This window comes from Aspergillus saccharolyticus (assembly GCF_003184585.1).
Source record: "Aspergillus saccharolyticus JOP 1030-1 unplaced genomic scaffold BP01scaffold_9, whole genome shotgun sequence".
Classification (NCBI taxonomy): domain Eukaryota; kingdom Fungi; phylum Ascomycota; class Eurotiomycetes; order Eurotiales; family Aspergillaceae; genus Aspergillus; species Aspergillus saccharolyticus.
The window spans coordinates 871,121-897,811 of record NW_020290619.1 but is presented as its reverse complement, the minus strand read 5'-3'; the positions used below and the strand labels follow the sequence as shown (position 1 = coordinate 897,811).

General features: G+C 51.2%; 10 protein-coding genes across 10 annotated transcripts; 6 read left to right on the top strand and 4 right to left on the bottom strand.

Annotated features, from left to right (window-relative positions):
* Window positions 1–835: 835 nt before the first annotated feature.
* BP01DRAFT_355402 (putative kinesin family protein (KinA)) lies at window positions 836–4,679 on the bottom strand. Its single transcript, XM_025574676.1, has 5 exons — window positions 4,536–4,679; window positions 4,371–4,405; window positions 4,167–4,261; window positions 1,599–4,024; window positions 836–1,533 (listed from the first exon to the last, which is right to left on the bottom strand). The coding sequence occupies exons 1-5, from the start codon at window positions 4,538–4,540 to the stop codon at window positions 1,302–1,304; spliced, it is 2,793 nt and encodes a 930-aa protein (XP_025432978.1). The 5' UTR covers window positions 4,541–4,679; the 3' UTR covers window positions 836–1,301.
* A 1,152-nt stretch (window positions 4,680–5,831) lies between these two features.
* Window positions 5,832–6,987, top strand: BP01DRAFT_414881 (uncharacterized protein; the record flags this gene model as incomplete). Its single annotated transcript, XM_025579087.1, has 2 exons — window positions 5,832–5,846; window positions 6,403–6,987. 2 exons carry the CDS (start codon window positions 5,832–5,834, stop codon window positions 6,817–6,819), a joined length of 432 nt encoding a protein of 143 aa, XP_025432977.1. The 3' UTR covers window positions 6,820–6,987.
* A 397-nt stretch (window positions 6,988–7,384) lies between these two features.
* Window positions 7,385–9,043, top strand: BP01DRAFT_414879 (uncharacterized protein; the record flags this gene model as incomplete). Its single annotated transcript, XM_025579086.1, has 9 exons — window positions 7,385–7,459; window positions 7,522–7,595; window positions 7,637–7,687; window positions 7,718–7,934; window positions 7,988–8,269; window positions 8,307–8,474; window positions 8,505–8,615; window positions 8,670–8,773; window positions 8,884–9,043. The coding sequence occupies 9 exons, from the start codon at window positions 7,385–7,387 to the stop codon at window positions 9,041–9,043; spliced, it is 1,242 nt and encodes a 413-aa protein (XP_025432976.1).
* Window positions 9,044–10,225: 1,182 nt separating this feature from the next.
* ubc2 (E2 ubiquitin-conjugating protein RAD6) lies at window positions 10,226–11,618 on the bottom strand. Its single transcript, XM_025574675.1, has 4 exons — window positions 11,321–11,618; window positions 11,109–11,173; window positions 10,824–11,048; window positions 10,226–10,738 (listed from the first exon to the last, which is right to left on the bottom strand). Exons 1-4 carry the CDS (start codon window positions 11,360–11,362, stop codon window positions 10,615–10,617), a joined length of 456 nt encoding a protein of 151 aa, XP_025432975.1. The 5' UTR covers window positions 11,363–11,618; the 3' UTR covers window positions 10,226–10,614.
* Window positions 11,619–12,017: 399 nt separating this feature from the next.
* Window positions 12,018–14,446, top strand: BP01DRAFT_372838 (uncharacterized protein; the record flags this gene model as incomplete). Its single annotated transcript, XM_025576759.1, has 6 exons — window positions 12,018–12,125; window positions 12,185–12,896; window positions 12,930–13,120; window positions 13,173–13,362; window positions 13,429–14,178; window positions 14,259–14,446. 6 exons carry the CDS (start codon window positions 12,018–12,020, stop codon window positions 14,444–14,446), a joined length of 2,139 nt encoding a protein of 712 aa, XP_025432974.1.
* A 68-nt stretch (window positions 14,447–14,514) lies between these two features.
* On the bottom strand, window positions 14,515–16,058 carry BP01DRAFT_390645 (chitobiosyldiphosphodolichol beta-1,4 mannosyltransferase; the record flags this gene model as incomplete). The annotated part of the gene is made up of 3 exons (XM_025578017.1): window positions 14,515–15,483; window positions 15,564–15,760; window positions 15,818–16,058. The coding sequence occupies 3 exons, from the start codon at window positions 16,056–16,058 to the stop codon at window positions 14,539–14,541; spliced, it is 1,383 nt and encodes a 460-aa protein (XP_025432973.1). The 3' UTR covers window positions 14,515–14,538.
* A 617-nt stretch (window positions 16,059–16,675) lies between these two features.
* On the top strand, window positions 16,676–20,097 carry BP01DRAFT_337584 (metal cation transporter MSC2). Its single transcript, XM_025573287.1, has 4 exons — window positions 16,676–17,340; window positions 17,389–18,531; window positions 18,582–18,800; window positions 18,852–20,097. Exons 1-4 carry the CDS (start codon window positions 16,949–16,951, stop codon window positions 19,774–19,776), a joined length of 2,679 nt encoding a protein of 892 aa, XP_025432972.1. The 5' UTR covers window positions 16,676–16,948; the 3' UTR covers window positions 19,777–20,097.
* Window positions 20,098–20,862: 765 nt separating this feature from the next.
* BP01DRAFT_241912 (NAD-binding domain 4 protein) lies at window positions 20,863–22,353 on the top strand. Its single transcript, XM_025571275.1, has one exon. It carries the CDS (start codon window positions 21,012–21,014, stop codon window positions 22,278–22,280), a length of 1,269 nt encoding a protein of 422 aa, XP_025432971.1. The 5' UTR covers window positions 20,863–21,011; the 3' UTR covers window positions 22,281–22,353.
* A 72-nt stretch (window positions 22,354–22,425) lies between these two features.
* BP01DRAFT_292998 (Zn(II)2Cys6 transcription factor domain-containing protein) lies at window positions 22,426–23,666 on the bottom strand (the record flags this gene model as incomplete). Its single annotated transcript, XM_025571715.1, has 2 exons — window positions 22,426–23,538; window positions 23,598–23,666. The coding sequence occupies 2 exons, from the start codon at window positions 23,664–23,666 to the stop codon at window positions 22,426–22,428; spliced, it is 1,182 nt and encodes a 393-aa protein (XP_025432970.1).
* A 1,145-nt stretch (window positions 23,667–24,811) lies between these two features.
* Window positions 24,812–26,274, top strand: BP01DRAFT_241940 (RTA1 domain-containing protein). Its single transcript, XM_025571276.1, has 3 exons — window positions 24,812–25,765; window positions 25,879–25,953; window positions 26,036–26,274. The coding sequence occupies exons 1-3, from the start codon at window positions 25,068–25,070 to the stop codon at window positions 26,127–26,129; spliced, it is 867 nt and encodes a 288-aa protein (XP_025432969.1). The 5' UTR covers window positions 24,812–25,067; the 3' UTR covers window positions 26,130–26,274.
* Window positions 26,275–26,691: the final 417 nt, after the last annotated feature.

Genomic DNA, 26,691 nt, shown 5'->3' with positions numbered 1-26,691 from the left:
TTTTTTTTTTTTTTTTTTTTTTTATGCCCTTGGCGATGTACTGGCGCTAGAACACTCCTCGCTTTCTCTTTTTCCTGTTTGTGTTTGTATCTGATGTGTTGTTGTACTCCATGCGACCTGCATCTTATATATGTATGTACTTTTTCTTCTTTTCTTGTTCTCTTTCTTCAAGGATTCCCAATGTTTGCTTTGATGTGATGTGATGTGATGTGATGTCTAAGGGATCTTGTTTCTACTTCTCTTGAGTCCTATGCTTGTGTGCATGTACTACGTGTACATTCATCCCCGTTGGAGAAGATATATCTGGAATGGCCTAAGGGTGTGGGAGGTTCAGCGTTCTTCGCTTCGCTGGACTGTGTGTGCGTGTGTGTATGTGTGTGTGTTATCGATCAATGTGAGGTACTTTGTTATTTGTTTTCTTGTCTTGCTTTGTTTCTATATGGTTCAATGTCATAAATTGTGAATTTGAGACCTGACGGGTCGATATTGTGCTGGCTGGCTCTTTCCCAGTTTCATTGATCGTCCGACTGCTTCAAGTTACTCTTACTTTACTCAAGTACATGGTGACAGTTGATGGCGTTGTTCATTTTATGCATGTCATTCTCTATTTCTGTGTATACAGATCGAAAATAGTTAGTTACCCACATCTTCGGATGGGTAATTTTCGGAAAGATCATGTTACTAAGAGGTTCGAGTGCCGCATGCTCGATGTTAACTTACTGGTTCAGTTGCGTGTCGAGGCCGGTGGCATCTAAATGCAAATACAAACACATTCCTGTCTGCTTCGTTTGGCAACTTCTCCTGCTCATTGTCAAAAAACGTGATTTCTTCAACTCTCTGTTTAATGATCATCATGTACAATAGGGTATCTGGACCGGGAAAAGCTTTATCCTTGAATACTTTATTTGGGGTTGTGGCTGAGATGGGGCTGTGGGAAGGGGGAGACTGGATATAAATATGGAGGGGCAGCGAGAAAACAGCAAAGGAAAAGAAAGGGCGTAGGTGGGATGTGGGATGTGGGATCCCGTCTAAACAGACAGAAACACACGTATATCCTCAACTCCGAGATAAGCCACGGCAAGGCAAGGCAATGCAAGAAGTACAAGTTTATCTGAGCGAGCATCATATTGAAACCCATGCTTCAGGTCTCGTGCCTCAGGGTCATGAACAGGAACAGGAACGGAGAATGGTTGGGACCAGTCATCTCTCCCAAGCATAATACGAGGAGAGGTGAAAACACTCAAAAATATTTGAAGTGAAAGAAAGATAATACATAGTCAAAGAAGGAAGATTCGTGAAAATCATCGTCTATCGAAGAACCAGCTCGTACGCTTGCCACCAGTCTCCTGCGACTGGGCGCCGGCTACGGGAGCACTGCTCTCATTTCCTCCGCCACCGCCTCGGAGAGGTTTCGCGATTCTCGAGCCGCTGAAGTTGAAGCCGCCGCTGGCATCCATGCTGGGGAGACCGCGGGTCGAGCCCTGTTTGGCGGCCTCGAGACGCTCCTTGACGGCCGTGAGTTGGGCTTCGAAGCTGTTCCACGGAAAAGAGTGGTCAGCTTAGCGTCCCTAGAGGGAATAAAGAGAGGGTAATCTTACCGGTGATTAGCTTGGGTGAGTTTCTCCTGGCTCTCCTGGAGCAGGCTCTCCAAGCTGGCGATCCGCTCGTTGCGGGCGATCAGCTTCCTCTCCGCGATGGCAACCTCCTTCTTCAGGCCGCTGTTCTGCTCAACCAACTGGCGCTGCACGTGAGTCAGCTGCTCGAGGTTGCGCTCCAGGAACGCCATCTTCTTCTGCTGCGCCCGGTTGTTCGAGGAGCGGAGAACGTTGTTATACTGCTCCCGAGCATCATCCAGCGATATCTCGAGCTCGACCACTCGCTCGCAGCGGTTCTGCAGATCCCGCATCAGTGACTTCTTCATGGCGTCGAAGTCGGCAATCTGTTGCTGCAGGTTCTTGCCAGCCGCGCCGTTCGTCGACACGCGTGTCTGAGAGTCAGCAAGGGACTGCCGCAACTTGCTCAACTCCTCGTCCTTGCGTGCAATCTCGCTGCGCAGTTCCGTAACGGCCTGCATCTCTGCATCCTTGCGTGTGACGTACACCTTCTCCAGCCGCTCCCGGATCTCCTCCACATCTTCCTCGCCCAGGTTCCGCTCCAGAAGGGTCTCGTATTCCCGCTCGAGAGCCGCCAGCTTCTGCTCGAGCTCCGCCCTGCGGCTGTCCTGCAGCTCGCTTAGCTCGCCCCGGTCATTCATCGTAAGCTCAGCTTGGCGAATGAATCCCTGGGTCTCCTGCAGACTGGTGCGCAGCTCCAGCAGGTCGTCGGGCGCAATCGTCTCGCCGGCTTCGCTGATCTTGTGGAGTTCGTCAACACGTGAGAGCAGTTCCTGAAGCTTTCGTTCGTTGTCAGAGAAGACATCGCCGCCAAGATCAAATCCCGCCATCATCTTCGCCATCTTCTCGGCCTTCTTCTTCTCCTTCTCATCCAGAGCAGCACTGGTCTCCTTGGCCTTCATCCGTACGTCAAGCAACTGCTGCTTCACGTCATCCAATTCGGTGGTCAACTCCGAGTTGGCTTCGCGAAGACTGTCCATAGTGATGGAAGCCTCCTTGCTCTCGTATGATACCTTCTCCAATTGCATACGAAGCTCATTCACCTCGGTGGTGAGCTTCTCATTGTCCTTGCCAGAGCGGGCGGTGTTTTCTTTCATGTTCTTCAGTTCTTCCCGAGCCTCGCGCAGGCCCCGCTCGATGCTGGCAATGTGAGACTCCTTCTCCGCGATCTGATCCTGCAGCTCGTTCTCTCGTCTTAGGAACTCTTCCCGTTCATCCTTCTCGAGAACCAGGCTAGGCGTGCTGGAGCGGTCTCCTAGTCTGGAGTCTGGGCGAGGAGTTTCTGAGCGAGGAATGTCCTGAAGACGAGAAGGCGTGCTTGGTCGAGGGGCACGAGCCTCAGCCTTTGCCGCATTGACCAGCTCCGAACCTCTCGAAGGCGTCCAACGATCCTTGGGCACCGCTTCACCACTGCGCCATACGTGAACTTCCGTTTCCAGTGCCGAGATGTAGGTTTCGAAGTTGGTGACTTGACTCTGGGCCTTCCGCAGAAGCTGCTTCAGCTCCGCAGGGCTGAGCTCCGCATTCACCTTCGCCTTGTTCTTAATAGCCTTGGCGCGCACACCGAATCGCAGAGTCGAGATTGTTTCCGCATCGTTGTAGCTACTGGGCGAGCAGTTGATGATCAAGGTGGTTCGCGAGTTACCTCCCAGACTCTCTTGCAAGATTCGGGTAAGTTTGGAGTCACGGTAGGGAATGTGCGTCGATTTGCCGTCTGTTAGCGCGTTGATAACCATACCCAGAGCACTTAAACTCTTGTTGATTTTTTTTGCTTCCTCCAAAGTTTGGCCACTTGCACCAGTCTTGCCGACCTTTTCACTACCTGCCAGATCGACTAAGAAGAGCTGTCCACTTTTGGCAGATCCAGTCTCCAGGTTCTTCTGCGTGACAGTGATGACGAAGATCGAGTGGGACCGAGATGACTCCTGGTTCATGTTCGTTGCGGCGACCGCTCTGGCCGCGCCACCCCTGCGCATCACCTCGTACACCTCCTGCACGCTAGACACATAGACCTCCAGCAGGCCCTTGACGTAGACACCACGAGACTTCTCCTCGTGAACCGGCAAGTTGTCGTTCTGCGGCACCAGCAAATCGCGAATTCGCTCCATGTAAATTTCCATGTAACTAACTCGTACCGTGTACTCGATAGTGCTGGGACTGGTGAGAATGCTGGCGAAGATCTGCTCGACGATGCGTGGAATGATACCCTTGCCGACGTCGTCGTCAATGTCGGAACCCATCATCGTGTACGACTTTCCCGCGCCCGTCTGACCGTACGCAAAGACGGTTCCGTTATAGCCGTTCAGGATGTCGTCCACCGTCGGTCGGATCGAGAAGTTGAAGACATCCTGCTGCTTCGAATCCATGGGAAACACCTGGTCAAAGGTGAAGGCTCCAGAGCCTTCTTTGGACTGTTGGTAATCGCGAAAAGTTGCGTTTTAGCAATCTGGGAAAACAGAACAGCCCCGCCCCCGCTCGTGTATTGCCTTCTCAGCAAAGACAATGAAGAAGGGACATAAGCCATACAACATTCACTAGGAGAGAGGAACTCACGTTGATGTAACATGATTGTTCATTTTCGAATTCCACGATCGGTTCACCCCCGGATGCAAGTTCGACTTTGTTCTGCGGTCGGAATCTCGCAACCACTGTGTCGGGCCGCAGCGCGGAGTCATTAGCTTGTTTGCCGCCACGATTTCACCTCGAGGTTGAAGACGAAAAGAGATAGCAAGAAGCATAGGAAAGGAAAAAGCGCACCCTTGATGGTGTTGGGACCATTAGGGCCAGATGACCTGTCGAGTTGAAATTCGAATTAGTTTTCATTGCCGCATGCGCGTTGGAAGGTTGCCCACGAGGGAGTGTGGGTTTGAAGCGGTGAACAGGGGGGGGGAGGAGGGGTCCCAAAAGCCAAAACAAACGTACGCCATGATCAGTCTGACCCGGACTCAAAGTGAGGCCGATAGAGGGGGAAGAAGAAGAAGAAGGGGTATAACGCAAATAAAGGAAAGGTAAGGGACCCCAAGGGGGGAGAGGGGTTTTGAAAATGAGAAGTTAATGCGAGGAGAGAGTTGGAGAGTGATGAGAGCGGAGAGCAGTAGGCAATTAGTTACTTTTGACGGGACTAACAACTAAACTAAACTCGATGTTTTGGGTCAGGGGTCCACGTGCTCGCCCACCAGTCATTGGGCCAGGGCGGTCAACCATTGCGGTCTGCCTCAAAAATGATGTTTCAGAAGTACAACACTGGCAATGCGTGACGTGGGATTTTCTTGCCTAAGAACTCGCTACCTTGTATGAGGGTCGCATTCTTATCAGGCCTTGAGAGAGGGGGGAATTTCCTCTACCCAACCTAATTCCTAAGTTCTCGGGCCCTCGTCTGCCAACTTCATGACTTCATCGGTATGCCTCGGTTCCACCACGGATGAACAATCCCAAGGCAAGAATGCTGGGGTTTTGCTGGACCATGCAGAACGGTCTGGAGGGGATATTTCAAACCGAAGAAAAGAAGGTAAACGCATGTCGAATTAACGGCCGAAGATGTGACATGCAGTAGTAACTTAAGATGATTTACCGGAGTTTCCTGAATAAGACCCTTGAACTATATAGTCTTCTCACTATAACTAATGGCCCTGGGGATCCTTTATTGAAGTATGACTCTTCCTTGTTTTCTTTTCTTTTTCATTTAAAATAAAAACTTATAGAGCAAGTACTGCCATAACAGCACTCTGCAGTTCTGGCACCCGCATACTGTACTGAGTACCCCGAAGATAGCCACCACAGTAAAGATTGATGGCTTCCTCATTTGACTATGTCTGTGGACATCTCAGTAGCATGTATACATAGAAGTTATATATCTCTAAACATGGGTCAATGCTCTGTTATATCAAATGTCATCATTCTGCAAATAGGAGAAGAAGACATTCCATAAATATTCATTGAGGCCTGGCTGGTTGGTTATGGTCTCGGATAGATGTAGTATTCAAAAGGAGGGGTGAGGATTCAGAAATCTTTTTCTCTTTGTTCAGGACTTTGCATCAACTTATTTATCAGGCTTGCGAAAATAACCATGTTAGACATTAGAAAGTACGACTCAGGAGCCCTACAGTATCCTGCAATAGTCCGTCCATAGTACGTGGTCTAGAGGAGTTAACATAGTAACTTAGCTGTGATCTCTCAAACTTTCTGTCTCTCTCTTCTATGATACTTATCACTCAAGCTATGTTTGCTGCGTCTGTACTATCAGCTCTAACAAGGTCTGAATCTGGTACAAGTCACCCAGGTCCTCGACTAGAGAAACCCTTGGAGAGGGTCTGAGACAGTGGGGCACTACTATACGGTAGATAGTAGTCCAGGGTGCTAAACTTGGGGTCGTAGCACTTTTGAAAAAACCATCACACAACATATCAAACTCCCTTAGTCAGGCTTCTCTTAGGGTATATAAAGACTAAGCTGATTTGCACAGAAGTTCCAAAGGTGTTCCCAAAGGAATTCCCAGTCTGATACGTCTAATACTCCGCCGGGCGTCCGTCTTCAAATCACATGCAGATAGCTTTGTTTCTCTTCGCTCCGGTAGATAGAAATGTAAACCTCTCTTAGCAAGCGCCACCGCAAGCATGAGCCAATGTAGACAGCCGCATTCAACAGCAAACCCCCTCAGATCCAGACACAGATATACCAAATCAGCAGATATAGCGCACTTTCCCTACCTGATTTCTTTTTCCTGATCTCAATGATGCACTTCCTCCTACTACTGACCTCTATACTTCTGACCCTCTTCCGATCATGCGAGGGCTCCCCAACCTTCCAAGAAGAATACCGAGGCAACTACGTCCCAGCGGTGATTGACACCCCGCTTGGCCACCAGGTCGTAGCCCCAGATAACCCTTACGTGGCCGCAGCCGGGCCTGATAAGCTATACTTCCTCGACACCCGGTTGAATCCTGAGACGGCCCAGCACATCAAGGAGCAAATTGAGAAGGCCACCGAGCCGCACCAGGACGGATATATCGCCATTGACGAGATTGCGGCCACGGCAAAGATAAGTAACAAAGTGACCAAGGAAACAATCTTCGAGTTTGACCCCAACTACGCCAGGATGCTGTTCGCCTGGGGCATGAACAGACATAATCCGGATTTCAAGCTTCCGGAGCATGAGCCGGCCTGCGACTGGTTGGTGACGTATGACCTAGACAATATCCCCCATTGACGATTAAGGGCGTCAATAAGTTCTGCTACGGTTATGGGTGTTACGCTGCCCAAGAGTGCTGATAGCAGATCAATGGTAACTCTCAAATTTATCACACGTATCGGGTGGACTTTGAGAGTGGCCAGGGGCTGACAGATCCCATTGGCACGTGTCTCGCGAAGATCTGCTCCACGGCTATTGGCGCGCCCAGGGCAGATGGAGAGACGGACGTCAATGACTACCAGCGCATGAACGAGTTGCATTTTTGGACGAACCACTGCAATCAATGAAAGGTATTAGTATACCAAGAGTTCTAGTGAGCGGAGGGGGATGAGCCAACTTGTGACTCTCCAGCTTCTTGTTATGTCCAGTAACGTAGTGGAGTTCTGCTGTTGCGCTGACCGGCAGCGCGTGCAATTGAGGGCCTTGATATTGCAGAGCCCATGTAGTGCCTCGATCCAAGACAGTGAAGGAAGGTACTAACTGCCATCAGTAAGTTGTCATGTCACATAGTGGTGCTTTAACTTAGTGGGCATGATTTGCTCGACAGATCACAGCAAAGTGGGGAAGAGTCGATGCTTCCGCAATGGATGGACAGGGGCCCGGGGGGCGTCATCGTAAAAGGATAGCGGGTCACGGAATCTATCATAGCAAAAACTTAGTAACTTTCTGTTGTTCTTTCCTCGCATTATGAAAAGAACGTGACCACTTCTTCGACGGGAGATCACCTATCCATCTGCCAAGGAAGGGGAGGTCAACGTTCTCCATCAATTATCTTACTATGATAAACAGAAGAGGTTCTTTTTCTCATCTCAATGATCACCAAGATTGGATCAAGAACATTGTTGCGCATCATTCTCAATCTGAACTCACCCGATGCTTGTCATGTGTCAAACATTGAGGATTGATTACATGGTAGCTGTAAAGTTTGCATTCCTGTCACTGTTTGCACTAGAAGTGCAAAGCAGGTGATTCTTCGACTCCCGCTCCCTTACAGGCTTGGTGAGGAGTTCATGCCAGGCAACGGAGATGAGAAGGTCAGATGCGAGGCAGGAACCTATGCATGGCTCCAGAAAAACTGCCCAGACGTGCCTATTCCGGTGTTATATGGGTTTGGCCTATCGAATGGTGAAACTGTATCAAAGCCCAGATACTATTCATGCCTACCTACTCAGCTGACCTATCTTAGTTTACTTGCTTTGAAAACTTGCCACTCTTGTACAAGTGGTCTCACTCCATCTGGTGTCGAGTCTTCGCATGGCTGGGGTATCTGTCTCCATCGAGATATGCTCCAAACCCAGCCAAAAGAGAACATACCGGTCACCTCACCTATTTGCTTCTCGAATACATCGAACCAAGCCGGGGATATATGCTTTCGGACACATGGACAGATAATCGACATGACATCAAACTGTGGACAGCCCTTTTCCATAGCCTTTCCCGGATTCTCTTGAGCATCAGCCGAATACCAGTCCCTAGGATTGGCTCGTTTATCATCGACCACAAAGGGTAATTCGACTTTAGCAGACCGGCCGCTCTCAATTCAACTTCAACAGTTGGGAAATGAACATATACCCACGGGCATGCATCGTGACTATACATACTCCACTGTTGATTCTTACGTGGCAGATGTGCTTACAATCCATGACAAACGTTTCCAGTATCAACCAAACGCAGTGAATGACCTTGGCGACTGTGTTTTCCAGTTATCCTCACTCTCCGCAATGCGCACAATATACAAGTCATTCTTCCAAAGAAAATTTCGGCGAGGGCCATTCGTTCTCTCGCTAACGGACCTTCATCGAAGCAACATCCTTGTTGATGCGGATTGGAATATAAATTGTCTAGTGGATTTAGAGTGGGCCTGCTAGTTGCCGATTGAGATGATAGGACCTCCTCACTGGCTGACAAACATGGCCGTTGATGAGTTGGTGCCATCTGCGTATGACGGATTGCGGACGGAATTTATGGTGCTGTGATCGCCGAGGAGCAAGAAATGGCAAATCACAATCCACCGTTACTATCACTTGTTATGGGTAAAACATGGGCGACAGGCACCTTTTGATATACATTGGCTCTCTCGAGCCCCTCTGGTCTATTCACATTCTTCAAAGAACACATACGACCACTATTCTGCACGGAATATCTCGAAGAGTTTAACCTAATTATGCCTTTCCTTTGGGAAAGGAATGTGGGACGCATCGCAAGTCAGAAACTTTCTGATAAGAAAGAGTATGACAGTTAACTTCAACAAGAATTCAGTCTCGACGTTCAGGCATGATTTTCTTCAAGGGAAGCCTTGTTTTCTACTCTCTTCCTGTTGCAGGTGGTTGATTGATGTGAAAGGACATTCTCAACTTTCTTCTTGGTGTGCGGGCGAGCAGGATCATCTGCGAGGGAGGCGCTGACAGTGGGCTATCGAGAGGGCTGTGACGTCTCCGAGGCCTCCATCGCTTGCACCGGTGATCACAACTTCAGGGGAGTCTGAGTAACGAATCTGGTCAACACACGATGCGGTAGGATACCTGTTTTATGTGTGCTGGATGGACCCCATCTCTCACAATCACCTCGTAAGCCTTTGTGTTGAGATTGAAGTCTGACATGATGAAAGTTGCACCAAGGAGAAACAGACACATTCAGGAACAGTCCAACCTAATGTAGATAGGGTTCGTTTTATTCAAAACCGAGGAAATAGTAAATTGCATAAGTGGACCCTGGATATACAGTAGCAGCGTATCGACTCACGGAGCCCTCTCGTTTCTTCGAGCGACGCTTGCGGTTCTCTGGATGCTGATACACGAAACTGGCTGTAGCGATGAGAGGGCATCAAAAGTATCCGCATGCTGGTTCGGATGCTTAGCAGATTGCTTTTTTGGGCCACCACTGATGGCTTAAGTCGTGGTTGTAGTGATAGTACTATCATAGTGAACGAGTTTGGATGTTCTTATCGCAAAGTGGTGTTGCTTCGATTAGTAGACGCAGACGCTGATATATTCTGCTTAGGCTTCAAGTTATGCAAACAGCTGTAGTACTTAAAGGGATGCTCGAGTCCCTCTGATAATGTCTTCATGATGTCCCGGTCGCGCCCTTCCTGTTGTGAAGTGTGTGTCTTGATACCAACAGGATCCCACAGAAGCCCATGCCACGGCTTTACTAAAGCACTATATACTCTTGAATAGTATATCTAGGCATAGTCCATACGTTATATAGCTTGTATACAGCAATTCTGTCATCTATATAGTCTACTTGAAGTAGTTAACTTGGCTATATAAGCTTGGATAAGTCATTGTGAAAATCACGTGACATTTCTAGAAGTTACTGCGAGAGTATTATAGCTTAGGTTACTTAGGATATATACGGTCATTCTGGCCGTATACTCTGGGCCCCTTATTAAAGAGCAGCGCCAAGCTGAAACTCAGTAGAAAGAGAGGAAGGTCGTTTCATTTCTGCAGGAATCCAGTTGAACAGCGGCAACCCACAAGAAAAGGCAAAGTCGAATGCTTTGATGCGAACAGCGCACAAAAGGATGTGAAACACGGATGCAGCTACTCACAGATACCAATGGGAAATCACAACAAAAAAACAAACAGATCGAATAACCAGGCGCCAAAACCCCACGCTGTGCACGTCATCAACGGTGTGCAAGTCCCTTAGTTCACTACCCTTGCATTCCCACAGAGCCGTGCAAATCGGGCCATGCCTAAGGCACATAGCCCAGTGGGAACATGAAGCAAGGCAGGATCGACATCATCATGAACCAAGAGACCAAAACCCGCGTATACTAGTATATCATAGGTGTGTCACCAATTCTCAACTCTAATCTTCCCAGCTCTTCTCAACCGTCTCGCGCACCCGCTTGATATACTCCTTGCGGTTGTCCTTGTAAAGATTCGACGCTTCCACGTTGGCGGGAGATGAGGTGTTCGGGTCGTTAAGCAAGCTAGTGACAGAGAGGTGGTCGTTAGCATCACTTCATACCCATCTTGATGGATCTAGTTTGTGCAAGGCAAAGGAAAAGCACCTACCTTTGGATACTGGTAAGAATCGCTGCCACGTCATAGGTTGGGCTCCAACGGTTCTGCAGGATGTCCAAGCAGAGCTCACCCGTGCCATAGACATTGGGATGAAACATCTGGCTGATGAACTTGACGCCTGGCGGCTTGTTGGGGTATTGCTCTTCAAAGTGCATAACGAGGCGGAATGTACCGTCCTCAAAGGGCGTGTCGGCGGGTCCGATGATGACCGCATTCCTAGAGGGGTTGTTAGGCTAGATTGCGGGGGAGAACATTGAACTGATTTCGATCACTCACCAAGTCATAACATTGTCTGCCACGGGAGATGCAGACACTCCAGCGGGAGGGTCGGTCTGCATGCGCTAGATTGAAATAAGATGGTTAGCTCCTGGATCTCCAGCCAGTGGGTTCGGTTCATAGAAAGCTTGGAGCAGATCATAGGCAGGAGATCCATTCCAACGCAAGGGACATGAAATTAGATTCCACTAATGCTGCAAGTATTGACATACCTTGAAATCACGCATGAGGCGACGGCGGGCAGAGGTCGACATGGCGGCGGGGTATTGACGATGGACGGAGAACTCTCGGAAGACGGTCCAAGAACAAGTCGAGATAGACAGCTGCGGGTGGCAAAGCTCACAAGCAGGAAGCAGACAGCAGCGAACGGCTAAAGAGGTGGATATAAGGCGGAAGAAGTGAGTAGGATCTCAGGCCGAACCCTCAAAGAACAGAAGAACGAAGGCTTGAGCACAGTGGGGAATCGGCGGGATAGGATTCGGGATGAGGAGAGTGAATAGACGGACGGACGATAATCGGAGCGGGAGGAGGATGGGGGATGAGCAAGCAGTAGCAAGAGCGGGCGTTGACACTAAGGATAATAATGTTTGTTCAACAAGTCACGGAACTAACCCGAAGAGGGCTAGTGTGTTAATGCCACTCTAAATTACCTAATGCTTGATTGTCGTCGCTGTGCTCACCGCCTGCTTTAAAAGGAGGCCATGATTTTCTCCTTCCCGCCCACGGTGGACTAACCCGAAGCAGGAATAACTATGGAATCGTCCCGCCTTACATACGAAAGCTATACTACCTGCGGTTGACATACCAGTGATCCAGAGGCATACCAAACCATATCAGTCACTGATAGAAGAGTCTGACAAGTTCTAATCACAATCATGTCAAGCTACTGAAGAGTACGCTCTTGTGGAAATGTTAGGACCGTTGGAATTACCGCAGTTCCCCTCTTGCTCGGATTGCCTGGCATGGTCGGCAGACGGGGAGCTAGCCATCGCTGCGGGGGAATTTGTCCAGGTCCTTGTCAGGATCCCCTGCACTTCTGTCGCGACTGTACGAAATGAGCTGCTAACCGCGAACAGACCCCCAAGACGGCCAATGAAAAGGCTGAACAGGGCCCTGTACAGAAAGCTATCAACAACTGGCACTCCAATCGGTTCCGAGTCAACGTTTTCACAGAAAGCGAGTGGCCTACCATCTACCCCCAAAAGCGTGACCATTTCTCACTGGGTGGCGAGCAGTCCCTTAGCACCGTCGTGGGTCTCGCCTGGTCTCCTCCGGGCCTGGCAAAGTTCCGGCGCTGCGTGCTCGCCGTCTTTACATCCAATCTACTGCTTTCCCTTTATGAGCCTGTCGGCATTCAAGGAAAATGGACACGAGTAGCAATTGTGAATGACTCTCTGAAACTGTACTTCCAACCCCAGGTGCAGGACGAGGGGTTGGCCCTGCGAAAATCCGCCATTCGATCATTCTCGTGGTCTCCGCCTCTCAAGGTACCTGCAACCGAGCAAGATGCGGACTCACTAGCAGTTCCCGGCTTCGAGAGTCGGTGGGGCCATCAAATTTTGGCAGTTGCAAATGACGCCAAGGAAGTGATCTTCTTACGAGTACGGAGCTTGGTAGCGGTGCAAAGTCCAAGGTACACGGCTGATGTGCTTGCTGTGGCTTCCTGGGATGCATCCTCAAGCAACTATCCTGAGATTCAGCCTTCATCTGTCTTTGCCGCTGCGCTAAAGTCGAAGGCCGTTACTTCATCAATGACATGGGGCCCATGGTTCTTTGCAGATGACGGGCGTTTGAAAAGCCCAACTGCGCATCGGGCGATAGGGAATCTTGCCGTTGTGCATGGGTCGAGGTTGAGAGTCTTGAAATTCGATCTCGATCCGACCACGCTTAGGCAGAGTTCAGGCATAGGCATGTCTTCAGAGCCAGTAGCTCAATCAGATGAGAACACTTCTCTTTATAGCGAGCAGCTCCAGGACCACCGATTTACCGGCCCCATAAAGTGGATAGACATGGTAAGACGATACTCACTACAGACTTATAAGTTCTGACTAACAAATCTCTCAGACTGATGCGCAACAGCTCTGTCTGGCTGCGGGTGTCTTTGGCGGTATTGTCCTCCTCACAATCCCTTACTCGGCGTACGGTGGCCAGGGGAAGAACTCTGCCAAAATCCATTTGCAAAACCTACCTTTCTACGATGACACTGCAAGCGGAAGCCAGTCTGAAGCTCCCAGACACTGGGACCCAGTAACTTGTAAGGATATAAGTCGCCATCCACAATGCCAGTACTGACAGCAGAAAGCCATGACTGTCACAAGAGATCCTGATCCTGAATCTCAAACCCTTACGCTTCATGTAGCAACAGGCGGAGGAAACGCAATCACGAAACACTTCGCGCCCGACCATGAAGACATACCAATTCTTAAAGCCGCATGGAGAAATCAGATCGATGAGATGCGGGAGCAGTTCGACTTTGACCGAGATTTTGGAGGTCTCGCTGTGGCCAGGATCTGGGGTTTGACCTCATGCAACGACATCATTGCGAGCGCCACCACGCTCCACCCGGGGGATGTCATCGAATACCGCACGGCCTCCGAGGACCGAGTGATCATCACCTTCTCCACGACCACCGGCGCAGTAGCACAGGAGCTTCCTGACGCACAAGCATCAACGCCAGACCCCAACTCGCCCTCTGGCCCAGATTCACCCGGCTCACGACGCGACGCAGCCCTGAGGCACATTTTAAATTCCCAACATGACGAAAGGGGCAGGCCACCATTATCTGGCAAGATTCTCTACGCAGCCGCCTGCTCTACTATCGTCGCCTGCGACAACGAGGAGATCATCGAGCAAGCTCGCCAGGTACTCATCAGACTAGCCACTGTCACGGGCGCAGATCTGAACGAGGAGATATCCAAATGTTCCACCACCAACAGCACGGTAGCCGCAAAGCCATCTGGGGAGCTCAGTGGACCTGGCAGTCACCTCTTTGAACGATGCGACATCTGCGATGCCGGGCTTGCGTGGTATTCGACCCAAGAAGCGCAATGCGCCGCGGGTCATCTTTTCGGTGTGTAGACCCTCCACTATCACCACGAGCTTATTGTCTAGTCCATTTGCACTGACTCAATTGTTTTTTCGCATGCACAGTTCGCTGCGGCTTAACGGCATTAGCGATCCAAGACCCCGGGGCGTCTAAATTCTGTTCCGGATGTGGACAGGAATATCTAAACGAGGACGAGATGGACGCTTCAGACCTCGAGCTCCAGCGTTCTTGCCAGAGTCTCTTCGATCTATTCGATACCTGCACTTCGTGTGGCGGGAAATTCCGGCCGTAAAATTACCTAGCCTACTTGACTTCACGAAGGATATTCACGTAACCAAATCACAATGCTCTTACTGATCTATGTAGTCTGCTAACACAAAACCACTAATACAACCCCAACAACCTCCCAGCCACCGGATTCCACTCCCCATCCCAGCGGCGCGTACTCTCCCTCCTGGCGCCATCCCGCAGCTTCTCCAGCTGCGCATCATCCCCAAACAGCTCCACCAAATGGCCCAGCAGCTCCTCCGCGCTCCCAAACCCCCGTCCATTGACCCCCTCCGTCACCAGCTCCGGCCACGCCTCGAACCGGTTCCAGCCAACCACCGGCAGCCCAGCTCCGAACATATCCACAACCTTCATCGGCAGATCCACGCCACTGCTACTGGTATGCAGACTGACGCCCAGCGACGCCGACGCCAGCAGACGCGCGTAGTCCTCCATGCTCAACCACGCGGTGCGGATCGTCACCCTCTCCAGCTTCCCGGCGGCCTCCAGCTCCTTGATGCGCATGAGATACATCTCCTTCTGGGGGCCCTTGCCGGTAATAATCGCCAGGACGGAGGGAAGGTCGCCTTCTTGTGCCGCTAGTGCAGAGTATCGGCATAGGGCGTCGATGAGGACGGAGAAGTCCTCGTCGGCGGTCCAGGAGGTGGAGCTGACGAGGACGCGCAGGCGGTTGGTTTTCACGAGGGCGCGCAAGGGTTCGGCGGTTTGGGGCAGGGAGAGGAGGAAGGCGTTGCGGGTGGATTGGTCAGGGATAGGCTGGAAGTGGTCGGCCGGTCGGTCGTGGAGGGGGAGAACGGGGGCATGGAGCCCAAAGTCTCGTTTAAGCACGGTGGCCATGGCGTTGGTGACGCAGATGTGCGCCGTGGCGAACCGGCCGAAGAACTTTTCGTAGCGCTGCGAGAGGCGCACGAGCGGGTGCGTGTCGCCCAGCTTAAGGGCCAGGATCGTGTAGCCAAAGTTGTGCCAGTCGATTAGCAGGTTGGTTTTGCGGAGGAGGCAGACGAGGGAGCTGATGGCGAGGGTGGGGATGGAGGGGGGGTTCTGTGAATGGATAGATAAATGTGGTTAGCGGGGGCAGGTTGTCTTGTAGGGCAGGGAGGTTTTAGAGATAGGTGACGGACTTGGACGAGGAGCCATTGGGCTGGCTTTGTCCGGTAGGCGAGAATCCACCAGAGGCAACCAATCTGGAATAGCACTTTGAGTGGCCCAAAAAGGAGGAATAGCAGCTTGTTGCTGGTTTGGAGGCAATTCGGGTGCGGAGGAAGCGCGACGATGGATATCCGGGGATGCGAGACGATCTCGGGGTGGACTTCCGATTCTAGAGGAAGAGTATGTCAGCCTTTTGCCATGCGACGGCTTTGGTCCTGTTGCGCACCATGGTAGCCGATGAGGTCCACTTGTCCTCCACCTTTCGCGACACTGAGCGCATGATACTGCATGCGCGGGCTGCGACCGATGTCCCCTAGTACGAGGATCTGAACAGTGGCTTTCGATTTGCCGGACTCATCTTGTTGTGCTGACGAAGAAGCTGTATACCGTGACGGAGAGAGGAGTATGATTGCCAGCGTGAGTGCTGTGGATGCGTAAAAGGCGATGTTGAGGAGGGTTGCGAGCATGGCGGCGGCAGATGAAGCTATGGCGGAAGCTATTGGGGTGATGAGAATCTATACGGCATTATGTGCAAATTTCAAATTTCTCGGGGAAGATAATCGCGTGCAATCATTGGGTCCAGACGGCTAGGTATATGAGCCGCTTATTATAATTGCAAGCTGGGCTGTGACTTTTGATCCTGCGCGAAACAATGGGATGAATCTAGAGCTCTGGGGAGTTGGGACAAGCTGGCAGCAGCAGGAATCCTGGGCCGAGGACCGGAACCCCACCACACACGCCGGCCGCGTCACAAATAACAAATCGGGCAAATTGACAACAGGCGCGCGGCTCGTATTGATAGGTTACATGCCACTGTCCAATTAAGTCTCCCTCGGCCTTTTGATCCTTCTTTTTAAGTTACCCCGGATTATCCCCTCAAAGTCCACCTGGAATGTCAGCCTGGAGACTGAGTGATTAACTACTCTTTGCAAAGTTGCCATCCTGCTCCCACTAACATGTCCACTAACATGTTGTTCCTGAATCGTCAGGCAACTGCCGGGATGCGATGATCACGTGGCATCCGTTATCACCGCCGGCCGATCGTCGTGCCGCTATCTGGGGGCTATTTGTCCGCCATCACCATCAACCATCACCATCACCCTTAGATCGCCACAAGCGCCCATCGTGGTCGCCCCCTTATCCTCCCAATTGATTCCCTTTTCATGAGCACTATGTTGCCTCTTTGGCTTCCAATCCTTGATCTTCTACTTGTCCTGGGCTTCTAAAGCTCAATTTCTGTTTCTTCAACCTAATAGCTGTTCGCCAAACCTCGGCTCCAGCACCCGCTCTCACGAACTCCTCCGGCTGTTGGCTGGACTTTTCCAGCAATCGTACATAACACCACCTTTTTGAAACAATGTCGGCCGGAACACCAGTGTCCGTCGTGGAGACAGCTCCCCTCAATCACGGGCTTGGACATAGTCGCGGCCATCGTTCACGATCATCTCGCAGGTCGCACGGGCCAATTTCCATTTCGGCCTCTTCTTTCGACCTGTCTTCAACGAATCAACAGCCCCCACAACCTGTAATTAACCCGGCTTTTCCCAATGGCAGCTCCGGAGAGTCGATCCAGCACGAGCATCACCATACACATTCCCATACATCGAACCACAGCAGTTGGGAAGCGTGCGGCCATGATCATGCCGTCTCCTCATGCAATAATACCCATCACACAAAGGATGATAGTACTACCGGGCTGTTTGGTGCTCAAATGCTGAATGTGTCGGCTGAGGCTGGTACGAATACAATGTAAGGCCCCTTCCTGCGTTCTCGCCGCCAGTACTAACATTTTCAAAGTCAGGAGGCGCTCGCTGGACTCCTTCTATCGCTGCCATGGATCGCCCTCTCTTGGTACTACCATCATCATGCACATTGGAAGATACAGCAAAGGATATCGGAAGACCCCGACGCGATCGCATCGAGCAATGGCAGACTAGAACAAGTCGAACGGAAGACAGCTATGCTGACAGCTGTGACGCTGATACTGTATGGATGTGGAGAAATCGTGCAATCAGTTCAGCGGGGAGGAACCGACTCCGTTTTTGCACTCCCTCAGCTGAGTTCAGGCACAGCAAGGGTGGTGTTTCTGCGAGCAGCTTCGCTTGCGTTACCGTTGTATGCCGGCTTGAAAGTTGGAGGATTCCTAGTGGCTTTCAGCCTGCTTCTTGCAGTAGCCTCTGGTGTGCCCACGCTACTCCAGGGGAATGGACCGCACAGCAGTGGCCACTCTCGATTGAGCCAAAAGAAGGCTAGCAGTGCTGTGATTGTCGTCGTGGCTGTGCTCAGCTTCTTGGGCTTGAATGCAAGCTGGGACGAACATCCATTCTTCGGTTACGCGGCTTTGCTCGTGTCGGTCTTTGTACTCCGCCCTTTTTTCTCAGGGATGAAGTCCGCTGATGTCGACCTCTCTACGCCTACGTCGTCTAAGAGGCAGGAATCACAGTCCAGCATAAGCGCTACTTCAGCTGGCGACTCCGTGTTGACTACTTTGTCGGGCCTGTTTCTGGCACTCATTACCATCATCATCTCCGGCAATATCTCGGTTGACTTTACGGATATGATTTATCACTTCGCCGCCTCTGGTGCCTTCGCACTCAGCTTATCCTCTATTGCCCGCTCACATTTACAGTCCCCCCGCAAGATAGGCCTTGTTCTTGGGTCCGGCTTCGCAGCTCTTGTATCCTCACCGCCGCTTCAAGACAATGTTCAGGTCATCTACGTCTCCCGGATCATTGTCTCTCTTATATCTTATTTTGCTGCGCGATTTGACGACAGAGCCATTCGCCACTCTGCACACTCGCATGCACATGAACATCACAGCCATTCCTCTGCTGATACTTCAAAAATTACCAAGTTTATCCTCCGGTACAGCGAACCGTACCCGCTTCTGTACAGTATTCTCAAGGAAAGCGATTCGCGACGCATTTTCTACTTCATGTGGTAAGTCTCGTGCTACTCTATTATGTTCCACCACGACTAACACCTGCCAGCCTTAACTTTGGCTTCATGCTTGTTCAATTAGCATACGGTTTTTTGACTGGATCTTTGGGCCTGCTCAGCGATAGTATTCACATGTTCTTTGACTGCCTTGCTCTAGTCGTGGGTCTTTGTGCTGCTGTCATGAGTAAATGGCCACCCAGCTCGAGATTCCCGTACGGTTACGGCAAAGTCGACACGCTGTCCGGGTTCGCCAATGGCATTTTTCTCATGTGAGCAATGCGAGCTGCCAGTCGCCTTGACCTTAGACTAACATCATGTAGGATCATCAGTATCGAGATCATCTATGAAGCAGTCGAGAGATTGTCTTCTGGTAGCCAAATGCACCGCATTGGTGAGCTTTTGGTAGTTAGCATTGCGGGTCTGTTGGTGAACCTCGTCGGAATTATGGCTTTTGATCATGGGCATGCACATGGACACGACCATGGTCACGGACATTCGCATGGTAACGAGAACATGCATGGCATCTTTCTACATATTCTTGCCGACACGCTTGGCTCTGTCGCTGTGGTCATCTCGACTATTCTCGTCCACTATTCTGGCTGGCCTGGATATGACCCCATTGCTTCATGCTTGATTGCGATCTTGATCTTTGCCTCGGCAGTCCCGCTCGTCAGCAGTACGGCGAAGACACTGCTACTGGCATTACCTGCTGACGTGGAGTACAATGTCCGCGAAGTCCTAGCGGGAGTTAGTACTCTACGGGGGGTGGTTGGGTACACTGTCCCTCGATTTTGGTTGGATGACACAGGGAAAGAGTCTTCTGGTCATCACCACCATGGCCATGATCATGGTCACAGCCACTCCCACAGCCATAGTCACGGTCATGGCCATGACCATGACCATTCCCACAATCATAGCCACTCTCATGCCCACAGCCACAATCACAACAGCAACCACTCGGATCCTCACTTTTCCTCCCCCAATAATGCTCATGGCCACGGCCACGACCACAGCACCCACTCCCATTCCCACAGCCATGACCACCATTCCCACTCCCACGAATCCCACAATCCAAAACTTCTCGGTGTGATTCATGTCATCGCTTCCCGCACCTCCGACCTCGAGGATGTCCGCCAACGCACGGTCGACTACCTCCGCGGAAAAGACATGGACATTCTCGTCCAGGTTGAGCGCGAAGGCGACGGCCGATGCTGGTGCGGCGGAGGTGGAAATAAAGCCATCTGAGGCCGTTCATGTTCTTCTCCATAAGTACCATATACATAATCAATAGACAGGTCGGGACACTGGCTCTGAGTTCTCTTCTGATCTCCCCATGTTTTTAACTCTTACTGCAACTGATGTGGTATGTATGTGTCAATGTATGTATGTCTCATACTTACTTCTTCTTTTTTTTTTTTCTTTTTTTCTCTTTCCTCTTCTGACGACGGGGCTTTCTTATTTTCCAGTCCTTGATTGGCTCTCAGCTACAAGGAATGTCTAATCTCGATGGTTGAAGCTGTCCTTTAGGACGTATGTGTTTCGGGATTTGTACTATATTCATGAGCGTATCAGCAACCAGACCACGGCTATTGACCGAATCGCAAACTTGCAACAAGCGGAGGGTTATATGATCCCACTTAAACTATCTTCTTCCCTTGTAGACATATACACACCCATAGGCGAACAGCGGCCCCATCAACCCCCAGTACAGAAAAACAACATAACCTACCTAAACTTCATCCACAACTCGTCATACTATCACATGGTAGTCACACACAATATCCCCTCCACATGAAGATGAAAGAGGGGGGAGGTAGTAGCGAATCTCCCCGCTGCAATTGCTCACATTTGCTCACACCAAGCCAACGGAGGAGCGTGTGTGCATGGTGCACAGTAAGTACTACCTTCTCCGACTGGTTAGAATTGGGCAACTGGCAAATGAATGCTCCAATATTCCCAGATTTCTTGCCAATATAATAAATAGTCTTTGTAGATCTGTGTGTTGTCCCTTGAAAGTTAGGCCGGTTCCGATGGGGGTTGGGGGGAGGGCGGGGACTTCGCAGTTGATTGTACAGAAAAGCTGTACAGGACAAGTGCCATGAGCATGTGAAAAAAAATAACCGAAAGATGGGTGTTCGTCTGGAGTTGATGGATGGAGAGGTGTTGGTGCTGGTGCCAGAAGATTTCACTTAGTAAAGGGTTTGTGCGACCTTCGCCTCGGTGCATTTCTTTTTTTTTTTGGTCTTTTGCTCTTGTTGCCTCTCTCTGCCTCGTTTGGTGTAGAGGAGGAAGTAGGTACTACTTTGATTTTTGTTGCATTGTAATGAAGTGGTTTTCCTGATATTTTGAGAGTTGTTCTTATCACATCTGATATCTAGCACCAGTTTACTTCTAGCACCAAGGAAACAAGACACTGTTCGGGCATATATAACAGCACAGGAAATAATCTACAGATAAGCACAGACAGTTTCAAATCCTCGATGTCTAACACCCTCTCAAGCCCCTCGCTACACGAGGAGGTAATCAAACGCAGAGGTTATGCATCGCTATTCGAGAAGCACACTGTCTTGCTGACTGGCAGCACCGGCGCGCTGGGGGCCGTACTGCTCTACAAACTCGCAGTGCAGGTCCCCACGCATAAGATCTATGTTCTGATCCGGGGGTCCCCGGACCTCGCGATTCAGAAATGGAAGAAGGCGATGCCTGTGCAGACGCAGCCGATCCTTCACTCTCGACTCGTGCATTTCGTAGTTGGCGACATGACGAAACCGGATTTCGGGGTCGACGCGCTGGTGATGGAAGAGCTGCGCCAGCAGGTCACCCTGGTCATTCACGCGGCCGCCAAAATCACCCTGGATGCAGACCTCGCGGAGGCGGTCGAGAATAACTGTCTTCCGTCCTTGGAGTTGGCAAAAATGGCCGCGCGGTTCCGGAGGTTGAAGCTGTTCGTGCAGGTGTCGACCGCTTATGTGAGCAGCTTTTTGCCAGATGGCCACGTGGCGGAGAAGTTGTATTCTGTTACCGCTGAAGTAGGCGGCCAGGATGAGGAGGAAGATCCGGAGAAACTACTCGGGGCGATCCTCCGAGGTGAAGGCTCTCCTTTCACCGAGCGTTTCTCGTCAAACTATACGTACGCCAAGTATCTGATGGAGCGGCTGATGCTGCAGAGGTTCCCGACGTTGCCCTTCCTCTTGGTGCGTCCGACAATTTTCGGTCCGGCAGTCAGGGACCCGTACCCGTATTATGCGCCTGAAAACTCGACTCCGCTGAATAGATTCGCCACGCTCTTTCTTGCGACCCATGGGGGGCCGCAGGTCTGGCATGCGGCTGAGGGCTATGACAGTGCGGCGAATACTTTAGATGAGATGCCAGTTGACTTGGTGGCAAATGCTTGTCTTCTACACGCTGTCGCGGGAACGCAGGGGGTTGTCCACATTGGGTCGCAATTGTATGTAAAGACGACACTGGATGAGATGATGCAAGCAGCGGTTGTGTACGCCCCCGAAGCGATGCGTCATGCTTTACCACAAGTGCTTTTCGTGAAGGATCGAACTACACCGCAATGCTTTCTTGCGGAGCTGGTCAAAGTTGGCTCGCGCAACTGGTTGTTTGATTGCGGTCGCTCATTCTGGTTGAAGCAGCTCGGAGGTCCGCTGAGTTTGACCGCGTGCCAGCATGATGCAGATAAAATGACTCGCAAACGAGCCAGAGATGCTTGGGAACGAGTGTTGAGGTCAGTGAAGCTTTAGCATGGGGCTGGTCGTCGCTTCCTTGTCGAAATCTCTCGCCTGAGTATATAGTGGATAGTGTGATGGTTTACCCTCAAAGCAAGAATAAACCAAGCAAGAAGCCCAGTGCTATTCGGTTGGTGAATCGCGTGGGTCAAAGTTGAAATCAAGCTCTGATCTTTCGTTCCGGCCACTTCAGAGCACCCTCCCATTGTGCATCGCAGGGACGAAGTGCGCCAAGTAGCTCCGAAACCAGCGCCCGGCCCGAGTTCTTTGCCCACCACACTTTCCCATCGAGTTCCACAAGCAGTGCTCCCCAGTGCATGAGGACAAGTAAGGCAAGAGGTTGTCGGCATCTTAGAGCATGCACAAACTCCTTGCTTGCCATCGCCAGCCATCCTAGAATAGAGGCTATATCGCGAGTATGGTCATATCTGCAAAAGCAGCGTCTCAAAAGTGCGATCGCTTCAGCAATAATGCGATGCTGCTCTCCGCTGATGTTTTCTTGCATAACGTGACTCAGCCTAGTTAGCCTATCGAAGGCAGTCTCGGTCTCAGAGTCAAGGATTGAGAGTTGCGTTTCCCAGAATCCTTTTCGGGAGGTGACCAGCTGCGTGGAGAGCCAGTCTCGACTGAGGGTGTAAATCTTGCTAACACCATGGAGCAACTCGAAAACGACGATAATGTTCTCGGTCATACTGGTGCTCTCCTCTCTGTCGGTAGATAGCCGAGGCAGGGCTATGCCAATGACTGTGGTAATGACCGAATGTGCGAAAACAGCATCACAGTTAGCCGGGGTAAGATTGTCTATGGCGTTGCGGAAAGGAGCAAACGCCCGATCGTGATACTCCAATGCGGTGTCGATATATGATAGGGCGTCGGGCGGGTCCAAAGTGGCGGCGATGTGCAGCGAGGCGACTGCAAGCAGCCCACTCATGAGGAAATCATGCTGGAATGCTTTGCGCGCAATGACTATCTGCCAGGTATAATGGTCTACGGGCTCATTGCACAGGCTCTGGTATGTCTCAGTCGCATACTTGTGCATCAACTCCAGCTCCCGTGCGCTACCAAATTTGGGCGGAATGGAGCTGCCATGACGGGATAATCTCCGATTATGGCTGGAGACGTGGTTAGTTAGTCCTTGGGGGGCATTGACAGATGCAGGTGTAGAGCTGGCAGCAGGTGAGGTTGCGCTATTGCGAGCTGTTGGAACTCTGAAATAAGTGCACTTGAGTTCGCGACTGGTGCAATTGGAGCAAGGCGGGCCTTGTTCGTCGCACTAGTTACAGCTTGACGTTAGATTGTCGCATGGTAAGCGATGGAACAATACCAATATACCTTGACTCGACGCTTCTTACACTGGTCACAGCCATTGCGTGACTTTGTATGGGTTCTCCGAGGCGGCATCTTCCTCCATTTCGACGTGCTGCAGTGATGCAGACAGGAGGAGGACTGATCAACGGGTGAGTCCCACGTGGAAATTCGCGTAGACGTCAGCGGATGGGTCACGTGGTACTGTAATGTACAGACTAATGGTAGTTACAATACATTCCTACTAAACTGGACTGTTTCTTGATACATGCCTATACTCGGTCTTCGCTTCGATCTCGTCACCATTCAAGTGTCTCTAGCCATGCGAGTGGCTTCAAGATCGTTGTGCACGCTCGCGTTGCTGCGAGGCGATCCACCTGTGAGCGTAGTGGGTCGAGAACAAACAACGACACACTGCTCAGTGCTCAGCGCTCCTAAGAATTGCCTAGTTCGAGCTCCATTCGCCGACGTCTTGACCTGAGGTTAGAGTCTCGACTAAGCTTGACTGCGATTTGTTAAGACCCGCCTAATTTCCCGCATATATACAGCTGATCAGAAGTCAGCGTTACTAGGAAGAAAGAAAACTTCTGGCAGAACTTCGGGTTACCAATCCACATACTTCTATTTAACGCAGCCTGCCACCCTCGGCTACCTGGTTTATCATCCAGCTGCCTGGTTTTGGTCACCCACTTCTCATCTGTATGGGATACACATAGCCACTAAGAGCCAGGGCGACCAGGATTGATGGATATCTCTGAGAGTACCGCTCTCTTGAGGTGGACCAAAGTCCAAGCCGGAATTCTTGGCAACGGACTGTCGATCGACGGATTATTAGCCCGACGTTCCGCTGTCAGGCGAATGGTCGTTCGCAGCGTCCTCGAATGCAGGGCGCATGCACCGACGCATATCTGGGATACGCTGCTCATTGAGCCACGGCTATTGCAACCATGGAAACAAGTCAGAAGTGAGCGACCAGGAACGCTGATTAATCCGCGACACGTGTTGAAATAGCCGAAGAATGGAAGAGGAGGTCAAAAAGTCGATCGGGTCTCCCCGCCTGTGGGGGGTCAATGCGAGAACGAGAACGAGAACGAGAACGAGAGCGAGCCAATCAAGACTGTCACCGACCACGTTTTTTCTTGATATCGATCCACCAGTCATCAAACCGCCAGCTAATCGGGATCAATTGAACAATTTTAAACAACTTCTCGCCCCGTACTAAAATAGGTCTGACTCCCCTCTCAGGCCTCCAGGTTGCGACCATGAATTCCGTGTCCTTTTGTCGGAGACAAAACGTCTACCCCTCTCTCCTCTCTTCGTCGCGCTTCTACTTGTCATGATAGACAGGTTCTCTCGCATTGTCGTCTCCAGCAGATTCTTGATGCTATCAGCCTGTCGCCGCGAACCAATCAGACGGACCTCCGTTCCCTTATCGTCATCTCAGAGTCGCATAGCAGTACTTTCGGCCAGCAAATTGCAACCCGCAACTCGCCCAGCATGAGTTACTCAACGTGTGAGAAAGTGTCACTCGAGTGCCCCGTCGAGGCGACCACCTACGGCTACTACCCGAATCTAGGCGGCAACATCTTCTTCACCGTGTTCTTCGGCATCCTAGGCGTTTTCCAGCTCGGCTTCGGCATCTACTTCCGCGCCTGGACCCTGACGATTGCGATGGTCATCGGCGCCTTCATGGAGCTAGCGGGATACATCGGTCGGATACAAATGCACTACAACCCCTGGAACGAAGGCGCCTTCAAGCTGCAGATCGTCTGCCTGGTGCTGGCGCCCACGTTTGTCGCGGCGGGCATCTACCTCACGCTCAAGCACATCGTGCTCTCGCTCGGGCCGCAGTACTCGCGCCTCAAGCCGCGCCTGTTCACCTGGATCTTCATCAGCTGCGACATCGGGTCCCTGGTGCTCCAGGCTGCGGGTGGCGGTGTCGCGGCCGCGGCCGGGAAGACCGACCAGACGCTGCTGCAGATCGGTGACGATATCATCATCGCCGGTATCGCGTTCCAGGTGGCGACGATGTCGGTGTGCGGGCTGATCGCGCTGGAGTTTTTCGTTCGGGTGATCCGCCACGGGCCGGGGTTGAACGGGGATATGAGTGTCGATGGCACGAGGCATAATATTCGGCTGGTGATCTATGCGGAGATCTTTGCGTATTTCACCGTGTTGATTCGGTGTATTTATCGGTACGCTTTTCCTCCTCTTTATTCCTGTTTAGGCAGGAGTTTTCCATATATGAGGCTCTGGTCGGGCTCAGCTTATTTACATGTGAGGCGACTGCTAACACTTGAGAAAATAGTATCCCCGAGATGGCCGGCGGATGGGGCAACCCCCTGATGCAAAAGGAAGACGAATTCCTGGTCCTGGAAGGAATGTATGTGATTTTGTTGTCTTGTCTTGTCTTGTCTTGTTCTTCTGTGATGGTGGCGTACAGTTGGCTAACATGTGTATCCTAGGATGATTGCCTTGGGCCTCTGTGCCCTGACGGTCATCTATCCCGCCTTCATCCTCCCGTCTATGCGGAAGGGATTGAAGAAGGAGAAGGCATAGAGCGTGGCCGATATACACAACTTAGTACCGATACTGATATATATACCCTGAAGAGAAGTATGCAGATACAGATACCGACATAGATACCCAGAATAGGAGTTTGGCTATTTTCATCATACTACATATACTATAGAATGTTGAAGCAAGAGGCCACTGTACATAAACTGGCTTCGTACTAGTACCAGCGCCCATCCTGAAACCGCCACATTTTCGGAAATAGTGCCTTCAAGCCCCTAAGCCTCCATCTCCCTCGAAATTCCCTCTACTTCTCCCCACACCACCAAATACAATGCCACTTAACTCTCTAATCCTCCGTCCTCACCACCCTCTCGGTGCTTTTCTTCATTATCCAGCACAGCAACCCTGCCCGAGCTCAAGCCCATTGTATTTTTCCCGTTTTGAGACGCGCGCGGATGGTTCTTTGTATGGGATGACGGCTAGCTGGAGCGGCGACGTTCGAGCGGAGAGAGGGGTTCCGCGTGCTTAGCTTCTTATCTCTCTTATCGGGAAAAGGATGGGAGTTCCCTGCGGTGGTGTTCGAGGGCAGTGATTAGCGCAACAA